This window comes from Telmatherina bonti (assembly GCF_933228915.1).
Source record: "Telmatherina bonti genome assembly, chromosome: 9".
NCBI classification, from domain to species: Eukaryota; Metazoa; Chordata; class Actinopteri; order Atheriniformes; family Telmatherinidae; genus Telmatherina; species Telmatherina bonti.
Genome location: NC_136627.1, coordinates 11,678,909 through 11,694,009, shown reverse-complemented (window position 1 = coordinate 11,694,009; position 15,101 = coordinate 11,678,909). Strand labels below are relative to the sequence as shown.

Sequence of the window (15,101 nt, the reverse complement as noted above, 5' to 3'; positions counted from 1 at the left end):
ATGAATGAAGGTGTTCATCAGTGAGACGACTCCTGTGTGGTGTTTTGTTCCCGTCCGGAGTCCAGCTCACCAAGACAGCATTGTGGGATTTGTAGTGTTAGGGGTACGTGCACTGTATAATGGATTGGTGGACCAGACGTAATACATATTTGAAATCATCTAGGGGCCAAATATAATTTTAGTGCGGGCATGACATGTATACCCTACAGAGTTTGATGAAAAGACTCATCAAGCTCTGTGACATAAGTGCAGACTCAGAGGGACTCAATGACATCCTCACCTTGTCAGTGAGCCAGGTGCGACCCAACATGGAGAGACTGGTAATGTCTAAGATCAACTTCATTTGTCCCATCAGTAACTTGCCTTGTTCAACATGCACTGTTATTTGTAGTTCACTTGGTTGCAGTTTAGTGGCTGTAATTATTGTTTCTTGCCCCTCTAACTATGACTTTATTGTTCTATTGTCATATTGATTTTTTAATGTAACATTTTATTTGCCCTGATTAGGAAAACAATACACCGTATTAGCTATTGAACATTAATTACAATAACTTTATAAATTCACTTGTGTTTCATTCTTAAAGCTGCAGTGTTTGGATCATTTTCAGTTTGGCCCTTGGAGGCTAAAAGTTTGGGCACCCCTGCTATAGATTAAATGGAATTATTAATCAAGTTCAAGTTTATTTATATAGCACATTTCTACAGCAGCAGCTGCCCAAAGTGCTGAACAGTTAAGCAACTAACAACAACACTGCACCATTTAAAATTAAACACTGCACATTAAAAAAATAAATAAAATCTGGATACTAAACAAAAATCTAAAATAAAAGTAAAAAAAATTAAAATACACAAAGAAAAAGCTCAGGCATGACCAAATGCCAGTGCAAAGATGTGGGTTTTAAGGACAGACTTAAAATCAGAAACAGATTGAGCAGCTCTGATGTGAGAGCTATTCCATATTTTAGGAGCAGCAATAGAAAAGGCTCTATCACCCCTGGATTTTAATCTGGCCAATTGGACCTTAAGTAAGAGTTGAGAAGAGGACCTAAGAGTCCTTGCTGGAGCATGTTGATATAACAACTCTGACAAATACGGGGGAGTCAAACCATTTAAGGCTTTAAAAACAATCAATAAAATCTTGTACTGGGTCCTAAAACTAACTGGAAGCCAAAATTGAGGAGAATTGTTATATCCTGAAAAAAAAATCTGAAAGCTAAGAGTGCGGTTTGAGTGGATTTGGATTTTCCCACCTGTCTATGACACGGTGACCTTATGATGTTGGGATTTTACGGTGGTCCAGCGCGTGCGTGGTGCGTGGAGGGGGGAGCAGGGGGCAGCGGAGGGAGGGAGCCGTGCACACACCATATATGGGCACACCACCGACTCTGCATTGCTATTGGCTGTTGGCCCGATGCAGCTGCTTGTCAACAAGATGGCCTTCCTCCTCTCGCCGTTTTGACACTGATTATTTTGGTATCCCCGAGAACATACCGTAAAAAGCTTGTGTCACTTCTAAATAGATTGTGACGAGTCCTAACAAGGCGCACAGTGAACTAGACTGTGTTGAGAGAACTGACAGCTACACAATGCGGGATAACAGCTAAGCACCAGACAAGGTTGATGATAGAAAGTAGCTGTGGGCTAATGTTAGCCTGCTAGCGGGCTAGCTCAGCTACGTGGACGCGAAGAGTCAACTTGTGTCACCTGCATTCAGCCAAACAGACTGGTTTGGTGGGAAGAAAACAACATTTATCATCCATTGTCAGGAAATCAAGTGGATTGTCGGTGGAGGTTAACAACACTAAGGTAATTTAGCTTATTTACTGTAAAGCTAAGGTTTTGTTGTTATTATTTAGTCGTAGTTTACTCGCGAGCTCTGTCATGTTGTTATGCAGGTAAGTTGTGCTTCCCAGTTAGCAAATTGGTTAGCTCCGGAAAGAACTGTTTACTCTTCTCTTTAAAACTTATCTTTAAAAACTTACGAATGGTTTAAAGTTTCTAGAAATATTGTTTGTTTTGGTAGGTAATTGATGTAGAGTGATATTTAAGGTTACTCGGTTGTGTTTGACATTTAGTTGCATAGCTTATGCTAAGCTAACTGTTTGACCAACTAGTGTCCAAACTAGTAGGAAATAAAGGATCAGATGAAAGTGCGACAGTACAAATAACTATCAGGCTTGTTCCTGTTCTTTACAGTGTTTTAGCTTCGTTTAGCTTTTAGGGGTGTCAAATCAAAGGATGGCATTATTTCAGCTTGTTGGATAGGTTAAACACTGCCAGAAAAGTAATGGTTAAGTTACCTGCAGGCCTTCGTGTTAGACCAGTCTACTGTCAGAGAAAACTGTGACCTATGCTCAACACAACATTGGCCCTTATATTTATCTCTTATTATTGCCACTATAATTGATTTTATTTCGTTGTTGTTGTTGATATATATATATGGGTATATATATATATATATATATTTATAAAATCTTAAAGTTGTGTTCATATTTATTCATACATATTCATGAAGAAGGGGAATAAAAGCCTGTAAAATAAGCTGAAATTGACTAAAGTAATAAAAAGTTTATGAAAATCATTACATTATTTTCTAATTCTGTTTCAATAGAAATATTTTTATAAAAAGCAAACAAGTACGATCATGTATTACATATTACATCACTCATAAACTAATACTTTGTTGAACAATCCTTTAATGTTTCTGCTACAGTCAGGTGTTTTCTGTTCCTCTCAGTCAGACTTCTGCACCTGTTGACAGGTATTTTGTCCCACTGTTCAACAGAAAAGTGCTCTCATTTGTCCAGGACCAATTTGTTTCTTTTTCTTTCTTCAGCTCAATTAAATGAAAAAACAGTGGTTTATATTACTAAATTATATTTTTGCAAATTTTTAGTCATTGTTCCTGTTTTAAGTCTCCAGTTATTTGAGTGACTGTTGTAAATTCAGCCTTTTCTTTAATGAAAGGGTATGAATACATGTGAGCACAACTGTATATAATATGAGGACATTGTTGTCATGATAGACTACCCCCCCACCCAAAAAAAAAGCCCCAACTTCGATTAAATGCATTATTGCCATTAAAATCAGTGTTGCTCTGACATGTTTGTGTAAATCTCTAGGACCGTCATGAGTAAATAAACGTACGTGACAACATATTATTCTGTATCATAGTACATCCCACTAAATGTCAATATATGAACGTCTTTTGAGGTGATTTCATTATCAGGTGGTTCGTCACTATTGTAACTATCAAATACACAAAAGATTTAATTTATTCAATTCATGTCAGAGTTTAATATAAACACATGTGCAAGATTAACATTTTTGAACCAAGTCTAGAGAGTTTTAGAGTTTGTGTGAGTGACACAGTTTAAAGCTGACGTTGTTGCCTTAATAGTGGTTTGGGTGTTGCTGATATCCTGGTAACTCATTTACATGGTGTGGTGTTTCATTTGATTTTGTAACACAATGCATGATTGACCCTCCTTTCAGATGTTTAATGGGATACAGTGCTATGTTAACACAGTGGCCTTTAGGAATTTTGTATTTTAACTTACACCAGTCTAACTTGTGACACTGTTACAAAAATCAGTGCTCTCTCTCTCTCACACACACACACACACACACACACACACACACACACACACACACACAGGCTGGGCAATCGCTCATCCCAGGTGTCCTGACAGAAAGACTGCACTCATGTTGTGTTCTTGGGCAGACTGCTGGAGTAATGCACTCCACTCTTTTGTTCTACTGACAGTGTGAAGCAAAGCCAGCCTGCTGGTTGCTCGTCTCGAGTTCTCTTGTCTTCGAAGATGCACATGCAGAGAGGGAGATTGAGCTGAGATGGGTTTTTTTGGCATGCTTCTGTCCTGTCATTTGTAGGCTTTTGGGATCTGGATTGTAATGCAGTTTTAAAACTATAATACATAATGCACTATAATAAGGGGCTGACCTTGAATTAGTTTAATCTTTATCAGGCTGATGTACTTTTATGTTAGTCTTAGTATGGATATATTTGCTTACTACAAGAAGTCTATTTCAAAGTCTTTTTTTTTTTTCTTCTGGTAGTTAAAGGAAAATGTAGTTCAGTGAAAAATGTACAACTTAAAGCACAACAAATCCAACATATCAAGTATATTCTTTTTCTTTGCACACTATGGTAAAATCATTAACCTGCTGAGAGGAATTTTATGAAATCACACTAAAATACTGTTTTAATGGTGGAAAACTATTCATTTATTCCAATGTAGTCATTTGTACACTAAATGGTACCTTGTGTCGATATGAGGGGATTATCGCCTTTTGACTGCAGCAGTAATCTAAAGGCCTTTGACCCTAAAAACAGTGAGAAAAGCCATTTGTGTATCCAGACATATTTGGCAATCTTGGAAACACTCAAATCAGCATTCAGCACAGAGGAGGAATGATGTACTCTGGATTATTGACATCATTTACTTGTGTAGGAAAGATAGCAGAACTGCTATCTAGTCTGTCTGGTTCAGTTAGCACATTTATTTGATTTAAATACAGGCTGATGTAATTTGATTTGACCTTTTCTGTGTGCTTCATACTGTGGCAGCTAGAATTGCCCCCCCCTCCCTCTGAGTAATATGATACAATAGCTAGTGCTATACTCCTTGCCATCTCTGCACTCATTATAAGCTGCACAATTGTGTGTGTGTGTGTGGAAATAGTTAAATGTTTAATATATAAAGAAAACAGTTCACTTTTTGTGGTTTATCGGGCAGCTTTGGGACTTAACTGTGCAGTCTTGTGCTCTGTAGTGTTTCTGTGGTGTCACTGGCTGCCACTGTGCTTGTGCAGGATTTGTAGGATTAGGCTGTTGTAGAAAGCTTAGAATCAAACTCCAGGCTATATTTGCAGCCTATTTACTACTGTTTTAAGTTGTAAATGAAGAAGTGGGGACAAAAAAGTAACATTGATGTGTGGTTTGGAGTACTAGAGATTGCATTAGTGAATATCCTCCAGCTGTGGGTTACTGAATAGGACATGTATGTTAACTCACACTAAATTTTTCATACAATTTAAGACATTTGGAAATGGGTTGAGGGAAATAATCTGACTTCGATGTATTGAGAGTGAAAGATTCAGAATCAGCTTACAAATATTAAGCTTTTTCTATCGATGTTACTTGTTTATGTTGACAACAAATAGAGTACCTTTAGAAAAATAAAAGTAAAGGACTTGAGGAGTCTTCAGCTTGAACAAAATGGATAAGCTACAAATGCCTTCTGCATGCAGCACTAGCTTGTGAAAGCATGCAGTATCAGTGATGTTGCACCAACATATTTTGGAAAAAGAGAAAACCTACATTGCCAGGCTGAGAAGGTGAAAAATGCCCGGCTGCAGCAGGAACCCAAGCCAAGGCTTCAGCTATGAAAAGATGATGCAGATGCACTTACAGACCTTATTGCAAGTGTAGCTGCATTCGGAACCAGGTCCTTTGTGCTGTGTTGCAGAGTTCGGAGCAGAGTTGCAACATCCCCTTTTCCAATCACTTTATTTTTTGACACTGTAATCCCAACTCTCTGCAGCATGACTAAAACAGAAGTAAAGGAGTCATGAAATAGCAACCAGGCAGAAAAGCACGTTTTGTGATTCATTGCAACAGAGTTTTATTGTTAAAACTGCACACCTAACAACAGATAACTTCTAATGTGCTCCAAACAGTGAATAAGTCTTGAGTATATTTTTTGTAAACAAAAGGACGGTGTTTTTGGCTTACTGTTAGATTTTTTTCCATGCCACTGTTGTATCTTCATGATTCTTGATTTTATAGTTCATTTAAGATGTTTTAACAGTCTTTGGAAATAGATTTCTGTGGTGTTGCTTTGTAAATATATAGACTTATGCGTCCTAACATTTTTTATGTAAATCTCTGTTGACTTCAGAAAAACTGCAGCTAAAAGACATCTGAGGTACTGTAGTTTGTCCTCAAGTCAGAGGGGATGAAGAGTTGTTTTGTGAAGGACTTAAATTAAGTGCTGAATACTTGTGCTGCTGTTTGTTGTGCTTTTCATCCCTGCTGTTAAAAAGCACTATTGAACGTTGGCATTTTCTGGTAGGTGTCCCCCGATGATTGTTAATTTGGTGTCCATCTTGTGTCCTACCTCTGAACTCTTTGTCTGTAGAAGTCAGTCCAGTGTTGACGCTTGCATTATCTCTTGCTCTGTCCCTTTGTTTCTAGCTTATCTTCTCTTCCACGAATGTTTTTTTCAATCAGACATGGTGAATGTTCAAAACGGCAAGTGGGTTGATTTCCAGTTGGAAGCATGACCTGGTGCATAAAGTGGAAATCAGCTGTGACATAAGTGTTTTGATTGTAATGAGTTTTTACCTCAGAAAGTAATGCAGTGCTAAGTTAACATCTTTATGAGATTTAGTGTCATATCTTCCCTGCTTGAGCTAACTTTCAACCAATCAGCATTTGATCAATCCGTTGTACTTATGTTTATTTAACAATGCAAAGAGAGGACATATAGATACTAATGTTGTTCATATAGAGTAGTTAAGCTAACTTGCAACTCTTGTGCCTGGTTGGGTTTTTTCAAGTAAAGAGGAAGGAAGAAAGTATAATGTCTGGAGTCAATGTGTTTGCTTTTCAGAGGACTCAACAAACAAAAAATGTTTTTGTTTTAGAAATGGCCACCATATTATTCATGTTGATACCTCCATGAAGGTGTAAAATTACTCTAAAAGGGTTCTTTTTTTTTTTTCTTAGTGTAGGTTTATGTAGTCTAACATTAACTATTTAAACCTATGTAAGTGAGGCTGTACAGAAAAAGCTCTTTGTCCTCCATTTCTTGAAGCAGTTAATGAGTGTTGTACACTTGTTAAGTAGTTTAAGAGATGAAACTCAGATCTCTGAAATCAAAACTGAAGCAGAAAATACAGTAAGCAAACAAAGAGAACATGACGTGACTGAAGTTTCAAGCTGATGCCAGAAACTGAAACAGCCTGGCTGGGTTAAGTGTTTTTACTCATTGAAAGGTGTTGGCTGCATTTTTACTCATCCTTTAGTCATTTATTTGTAATCTGTATGTAATAAAACTGCATCTATTCTCCCAACCATGCTAACTTAGCAGAAAGGTAGAGGCTAATATTTCTGTTTTGGAGTTGGTTATGGTGTGCTTGTGAGGGACATTGTGTTAAGAGTAGACCGTGTTTCTTCTTGTACATCCAATATGGTATGACTGAATTGCACAATTTGTTTAGAAAAAGACCGGAAAGAGGACTAGATGAAGAGGTAGAGATTAAAGTAGTTATAATAAGATATAAAAGTGGCTATAAGGCCAGTGAAAGACGCTCTTGAGCTTTTTTTTTTCTCTCACAACAGTACAATCTGCCTACTATAAGCTGAGTTGTTCCTGTGTAATTATAGAAGAAGCATTTATGTTGGTTCACCACACAGTGTGGGCGGTGTTTGCTCTTTGCACCTCTCTCAGCCAATCCATTAGTCCAAATGTACAACGCACCACAAATGCAGCATGTAAAACAAAGAGGCAGAGTAAATTACACATTTGTGTGTGACTTAAACATGCTAAAAAATGCCGGATGTAAAGCCGTTGACTAACATCTTGTATGCATTAACCATTTTCTACGTAACCTTTTCAGTTTAATTGTCGTACTGCAAGGCTTTGCATTAAGTGCATCTTTACATTGTAAACTGCTGGCTTAGCTTGTCTACATTTCAGACCTTATATGAATTTTTAATGGCATTGTTTCTGGAAAGCTAGACAACATTATATAAAGTAGATAACTGAAATGTTCCTATTATAAGATGCAAACTTGTTTCTAATGTTTGGAAATGTCTGTAAAATTCTTTAAACCAACTGTATTATTTTAGCCATACTTTATATTTGGCTACAAATAATAAATCACTTTCAAGCTTCTTTGCAGATCAGTGTGTGGCAGGTTGTTGTTGTTTTTCCTGTTTAGCAAACAGCATTTTAAGTTTCTCTTGGTTAAGATTTCGCTTCAGCCTGATATTTAGAAATACTGTTGGAAGTGTCAGTGGTTACAAAAAAGAAAAGGACTTCAGCTCCAACCATTAACAGTGCACTGATGCCTAGCTGACTGCTTACTGAGACCTGTTAAAGTTGTAGGTCAGTAATAATGACGATGAAATTACAATGTTCTGAGCGTGAACATACTTACCAAGTACAGTAATGCCTAAGTTCTGTTTTCACATCATGTAATGTAAGACATCTCCTGCAATTTAAGCCAAGAAAGCATTGTAGTTGTGTTACTTTTATGGTTTATAATGTCATGAGAGGGTGTTGGCTCTGTTATTTTCTCAGTAGTAAATCAGACCTTTCTTTGGGTTTGGACACTTTTTGTTCCATAGGAACATGTTTGTGCTTGCTCAGCCGGAGGTTTATATACTATCAGCTAAAGAGCTGATATTTATCAAAGTTTTAACATAAATGGCAAGATAATTGCTGACGGATCATATGAAGAATTGCATTGATTGCTCAGACAAGTGGCTCCATCATCAGCTGGACTAAAGCGGCAGTAGTGTGTGAGTGTGTGTGTGTGTGATGGTTTCATTTTATCTTTTAAAGAATAGAATGTTAAAAAAGTTTTTCTATCTATGTGGTGTTTGTGAATTTTGAAAGATAAATATGTAAACATTACATTTGGGGACCTACACTGTAAAATTCTAGGGAATTTTTTAGCACATGTAAACATTTGATAGAGGTGGTTCAATTTACAATTCAAAAGGTAACTCAATGTTCAAAATAACTCAAAGTTCTGGGTATATTTTCATGAGTTGTTGGAAATGTGAAAAGGAAGAAGTGATTTGGTGGTGATCTGGATCACTGTTTGGATTCAGGATTTTTTTTAAAGGATTCTGGTCCTTGTTTACCTTACAAAACAGGCTTTTTCAAGATCAAAATAATATTTTCCATGCAATTCTAAGAAAATTAAGATGCTAAAATATTTTATTTTGTTTTCCTTTTGAGATAAATTCTGTATAGCTTGGATATGACACTATAAGTTTGAATGTTTCAAAATAAATTAGAGGTAAGCTGTTAAGCTTTAATTTAATCAACTGGTTCAGGAGTCATTCTTTTAACTTATTAAAGGACGTTATGTTGTGACTGACTGGAATCAGGGCGACATTCATATGATGCAAATGAAGAGAGTGGGGTAAAACATACTGGAGCCTGTAAAAACAGCTGTGTCAACTGGAAGCACAGATAGTGCTTCAGAAATAACAGAAATAATCGTGACTAATCGAAAAAATTTACAGATTAGTTGACTATTAAAATAATCATTAGTTGCAAGCCTACTTGAGTGGCTGGTTCATCGAGATTCTTTACACAAGTTGCAGAGTGAGGAATTTGTTTGTGTTGGGTTGATACAGCCACTCCTTCCTTGTGTTGTTTATCTTGTCTGTTGACATGTTTTTGTCAGGTTTCGCAGAGACCTGCAGTGGGCTTAGATAAAATGGTACTTTTTTTAAAAGTGACAAATTGTTGAATCATTAAAATCCTTTCCAGTTAAAGTCTTTAGCACATGAAATGTATAATGAGTAACCTTGAAATGGGTGTGTGTTTGAATAGGTGCATGAATTGTAAAGTATTTTGTGAGACTGATAAGGTTGAAAGGCATTTATATCTGTGTAGAGTTGCTCCATTGCTACAAGTGCATGTCCTTAAGCACGCTGGCACGTTCCTGGCATTCCCTACATCTGGCCTTGCTACAGAAGCAGAGCCTGCTGGGTGGATGAAAGGCTTTTCCCCTCTCCATTCTGTAGTGTAGGCTCTTTGGCATGGAGAAAGGGGTGAGGGCAGGGAGGACAGCAACAACAGTTTTACTTCTACCCCACCCCCTGCTGCTTTTTGCTAAAAATAGGTCCAGCATATGCCTGCATGCTCCTCCCTATGTTGCCTCCTATTAAGCAAGTCCTCTTTGAAATGCTGAGATGCAAAAGGGAAGAGGATCCATTTGGGGCTTTTGTGTTTCTATCTCTCTCCCTTTCATCCTCTAGCCACAGACCCCAAACCTGAAATGCAACCTCTTTAATTTGATTTGGAGGCGCCAATGTGGGGGAGATGATCTTGGTACACTCTAGCAAATGTAACCGCTAATCTTGTTTGGCAAAAGTATGAGACAGGCTATTAGTGAGTGTTTCAGTAATCATATGATAGTATTGTTCTTTGTAGTTTAGTGGTCAGGCTGCGAGAAACGGGCTGTTTGAATACCTCAAGGCAACAATTCAGTGCAGCCCCAATTGGGTATTGATTATCTAAATTAATCCCAGCATGGACAACGATTGCTACAGTAGAAAAGTATGAACTCCTTCATTTATTAAGCTGCTATATGACTTTTTTTTTCTCTTTTTCTCCCTCCCTCGCCTTGTTTACCATTGATGCAGGTTGTATGTCCAGTTCTGGTGGTGAGCTGTGTGTTGGTGCCCACCTCGTTGGCACTGGAACAGGGAACTGACCATGAGAGCTCTTGGTGTTTGCTGGCCAGCGTAGATGCAGATATGCCGCGGTGGTCCCCATCCTGATGGACCGAGACACCTTCTCCCACATCCGGCTGTGGTGCCCACGCCCCTTTGGCACTTACTCCCAGAACAAAGCCAGGAGTCCAGGCTCAGGGGGCAGCAGCGGAGGGGGCAGCGGGGCGGGGTCCCCCTCGCTCTGCAAGCCCGAGCCCTCTCAAGGTGCCAGAAGAACAGCAGATGAAAATGAAGATGTAGGGATGATAGTTGGGGTGCAGGAGGGAAGTGGAGAAGAGGAGGATGTTGGCTCGGAGAACACTCCACCTGAACCCAAGCTTGATTCAAGCTCCATGACACAGAGTCAGACCACTCAACCTCCTTCTGCTCCTCCCTCACCACCGACCTCAGGGTCCCAGATGGAGGATGGACGTGTGCTATTAGACACCTGGTATGTTATAAAGCCAGGTAACACCAAGGAGAAGATTGCCTTCTTTGTTGCACACCAGTTCAGTGGAGCTGGCCAGCCCAGGCCGAGTGCCATGAAGGTAAGAAAATGACTCATAGCAGAAAGAGATTAAAGTTTTATTCATATAGTCATTTCTTAAAGGTTAATTGCTTATTCTCCACAGGTGAAAGGTGGAGAAAGGTGGGCAACTGACTGCAGTAAAGCCAAAAGACGAAGACGGTGCTCATCCTATGACCCTCCAACACGCTCCCACGCTCTCAATCATGATCCTTCCCACGCATCCTCCCCTTGCCACGATGAGCCTCAGATAAGAGGTGTAAATGAAACTGACCTGCTTTCTGTGGCGGAGATGGTTGCCTTGGTTGAGCAGAGGACTGCTATGGCCCTCCAAGGGATTGTGGCTGTTCATGGAAACCATCACCAACCCACACCTATCACTCACAGTCAGAGCCTTACCTCCAACCAGCATACCATACTCCGGGGCACAGTGTCAGACCCCTCTCCTATGGTGTTTGTGTCAAACACCTCAAATGATCAGACCTCCAGAGAAGCAGAGAAGCCGTCATCTCCCATCCAGACAGACCAGGAGCTCGAGGAGCAGCATGAGTCATGCAGGGTAGCGCAGGCCATTGCCCACTTTGAATCCCAAAACCTTGAGAATCGGCTACATCTGGATCCTGGCTCTGGAATCCAACCTTCTAATCTAGACAGAGATGGGGAGCATAGGAGAGGAGGAGAGTCCTGCACCGTAACGCCACCTCCACCACCCAGTCACAGTCACGGAGAGGTCAGAATAGCTTTCAGAGTATCAAATCTGGACTCCTGTTCTCAGCTGGAACCAGCTGGCCGGTCTCGCTGTATGTTTATGAGCTGTGGCGGTGGGAGTAATCAAGCAGCAGCCAGGGCCAAAGAGAAAATCACCTGTGACCTATACCAGCTTGTAAGTCCATCGTCAAGAGACCCAAGCAGCCTGCTGCTTGCCACCACAACTGCTACACCCAAACCAGATGGAGACCTCCATCACTCAGACAGGCCGGCCTGTGGCAGCCCAGACCCAACCCATGAGCTCTCCTGTGGGGAGAAGAAAGCTGCTGGTGTGGGAAGGGAGCAGGTGACAGGTTTCCACGTGGAGGTGGTTGTGACTGGTGCTGTGGACCAATGTGTGTTTTATGGTAAGGACAGCACGGAGAATGTGCAGGAGGAGACTGTGTGTTTTGCTTTGCCTGGCGGGGGAGGAAGTAGCGGAGGTGTTGGAAGCTCAACAGACACTTCTTCAGATGACCCCCCTCCTGGCCAGCTGTTTTTCCTTCAGCCCTCTCGAGGACCAGAGGAGGATGTAAAAGCAAAGACCACTGGTAGTGGGTCAGGAATGTGCTCTTTGGACTGCGCCAACAACAACAGTTCTGGGGCAGGGGTGGCAGTCGGCGCAGGGGAGTGGGCAAGCCGACCGGACTCTCCCAGTGTCGGAGACGACTGCTCAGACCCTTCACTGTGTCGCCTCTACCGCCACGTGTCCCACGACTTCCTGGAAATCCGCTTTCAGATTCAGCGCCTCCTTGAACCACGACAGTACATGCTACTCCTCCCTGACCACATCATGGTCAACATTTTCAGCTACCTGCCAACGTGCTCCTTGGCAGCTCTTAAGTGCACCTGTCACTACTTCAAGGCACTGATTGAAACCTACGGGGTGCGTGCAGTGGATTCACGCTGGAATCAAGACCCGCTCTATAGGGATGACCCCTGCAAGCAGTGTAAGCGGCAGTACGAGCGCGGGGATGTTTCTTTGTGCCGTTGGCACCCCAAACCTTACCACCATGACCTGCCTTATGGACGTTCCTACTGGATGTGCTGTCGACGTACAGACAAGGACACGCCTGGCTGCCGTGTTGGACTCCATGATAATAACTGGGTCCAGCAGCCTGCTGATGGCTCTCAGCCCATCCGCACCAAGCGGGAGGACAGAAGGGAGGAGGCCAGGTAGAGAGGAGCATGTACACCTCCCAAATACAACTCATCTCATACTGTGTACCTCCTCCTTTCTTTTTCTCTCATCTCCGATCAGAGGGAAGGGAAATGGAGAGGATTACAAGGAGTCATCAGCACTCCAGGAATACTTTTTCTTGCTCCCATCCTTCTAAACTTATACTCTCCCTCAGCAGAGGAAGTTAGCTAACGAAGGAGAGAAGTGTGTCACACTCCTTGCCTTTTTTCTTCTTTTTTTGTTGTTTTTTCCAAGCCCTCCAGAATCTCTCTCCCTCCGACTGTGCTCCAGAGTGGCTACTTTATAAAGTTTTAATACCAGGGTTGGGGTCCTCTCCTGCTGCTGTTATCCAGTCTTTATTTCTGCCTCTTAATCATTGGATATCTGTCTCATTACACTCATGGATGTTACAGTTGGTAATTCATATGAAAACCTTGCTGTTATTTGATTGGGATTAGCATTCATATGAAGTGACACTTAGAAATGTATCGCCCTAGAGCCTGTTTACCGCTCCCAACACTCGTTCTGTGTTTCACAAACATCCACGTTAGCTGTGTAGTGGTGCTTTGAGGAATGAGCTGGATCGAGTCCGACAGATGTAAAACTTTTTCAGTGATGGAATGTTCATCGTTACCATAGAAATGTGATTGTAAAAGCAAACTTGACTTTTCTTTTTTTTTTTTTTCATTGTACAAGATGCCATTTGTACCTGTCCTGCACCATGTTTCTACTTTTCTGAATGTGCTGTGATGTCGTACTACGTTGATCAGTCCCCTGATGATGCTGCTGAACTCATTGCTTGTGTCGCTGATGTTAATTCTGAAACAGCCATACCTTTTGGTTCATGACGGGCCCAGTCTCACAGAGACACTTGTCATGGTTTCAGAGTGGACCCTAACCTTGCTGACCAGCCATAAAGGGGAGCCACTGAGTACTTTCTGGTTTACAGAGAATAATGGGAGTTGGTCTTGAATGGGATTTAAAAAGAGAAACTTGATGTCACTTTGGAAAGGCCTGATGTCACTTTGTATGGTTTGATTGATCTTTTTTTGCTTGTTTTGCCATTTTTTTCTTTTTGTTTGGTTGATTTTATTGGGTTGTGTGTCTGAATGTTTGCTGTTGTATTTGCTTTTATTCATGAGGACTGTGTTCTCTTTGTATTGGTCTGTCACCCTACTGAACTTGCAAAGATGTATTTTTTTTAAATGCTCCATCTTTGTTTTAGCCCTCCAGCTCTCTCCCTTCCCTTCACCCCACCGTCCTCCAATTTGGCCGAGGGCGATGTTCGCCAAAGCCGCCATTCAATGAAAACAAGTGAAACCATCTACCGCAGTCAGCAGAAACACTCTATACACCAGCTTCCAGCCTTAAAAGCCCCCCTACCTCTTACCCACCCTGCAGGAGACAAGGTGTCAGATACCTCACAGATGACAGAGTGTTTGGAGTTGCACAGGACCCTGTATTTGGCCAAGTACAGATACTTGATACACTCACCCGAAACTGTTGCAGTGGAAGATGAGCAGTGCCTGGTGACAGCTCTGACTCTTCGTTCTTAGAAGAAACAAAAGAAACCCTTTCTCAGTCTCCCAGCAGCCTGTCCCCCCCACCCCCCCAATCCCCTGCTTTTACTTGTACACTTCCAAACCCCCTGCAAGCTGACAGACTGGACACTGAGATACTGATGTGATGAATGATGCTGGAACTGTGCATGGAAATTGGGAAGATGGTTGGGTAGTCATGGGAGACCTCTGCAGGTTACAAATGTATACAGTGCTAATGGGAAATATCTGCTTAAATAAAAACAGAAGTGATGATTAAAACTGGAAAATGAAACACAATGTGGTTTGTGTGGTGTGTTGATGGCGAGATAAAATGTCTCCTAATAGTTACTCCTGGAAATTGTATTTAGGGTTTTTTTTCAATCAGAAGAGTTTGCTCATCTGAAATAACAGTATTCGTATGATGCAGTATAGGAAGTTTGAAATATCAAATGTTAAAAAAAAAGATGCGTTTATCATGACATAGCCATTTTAAGTGCATTTTATTAAGCAGAAACTATTTGTAGAGTAAAAACTGCTCCACATGCTAGTTTTCATACTGATGCCATTCATCAGTGGGTTTCATGAAGCCGCTCCACCCTTTCATTGATTTCTTTAGGTCAAGGT

The 15,101-nt window shown here is 40.9% G+C and overlaps 1 protein-coding gene across 1 annotated transcript; it reads left to right on the top strand.

The window, feature by feature from the left end:
* Window positions 1–1,446: 1,446 nt before the first annotated feature.
* Window positions 1,447–14,745, top strand: fbxo46 (F-box protein 46). The gene is made up of 3 exons (XM_079246477.1): window positions 1,447–1,806; window positions 10,415–11,031; window positions 11,116–14,745. The coding sequence occupies exons 2-3, from the start codon at window positions 10,552–10,554 to the stop codon at window positions 12,934–12,936; spliced, it is 2,301 nt and encodes a 766-aa protein (XP_079102603.1). The 5' UTR covers window positions 1,447–1,806; window positions 10,415–10,551; the 3' UTR covers window positions 12,937–14,745.
* The last annotated feature ends 356 nt before the right edge of the window (window positions 14,746–15,101 follow it).

Bases quoted from the DNA above. Each gene is read 5' to 3' on its own strand.
- fbxo46 (XM_079246477.1), top strand. From the start codon at position 10,552: ATGGACCGAGACACCTTCTCCCACATCCGGCTGTGGTGCCCACGCCCC. The intron at 11,032-11,115 runs GTAAGAAAATGA...TATTCTCCACAG, and splicing joins CCAGGCCGAGTGCCATGAAG to GTGAAAGGTGGAGAAAGGTG.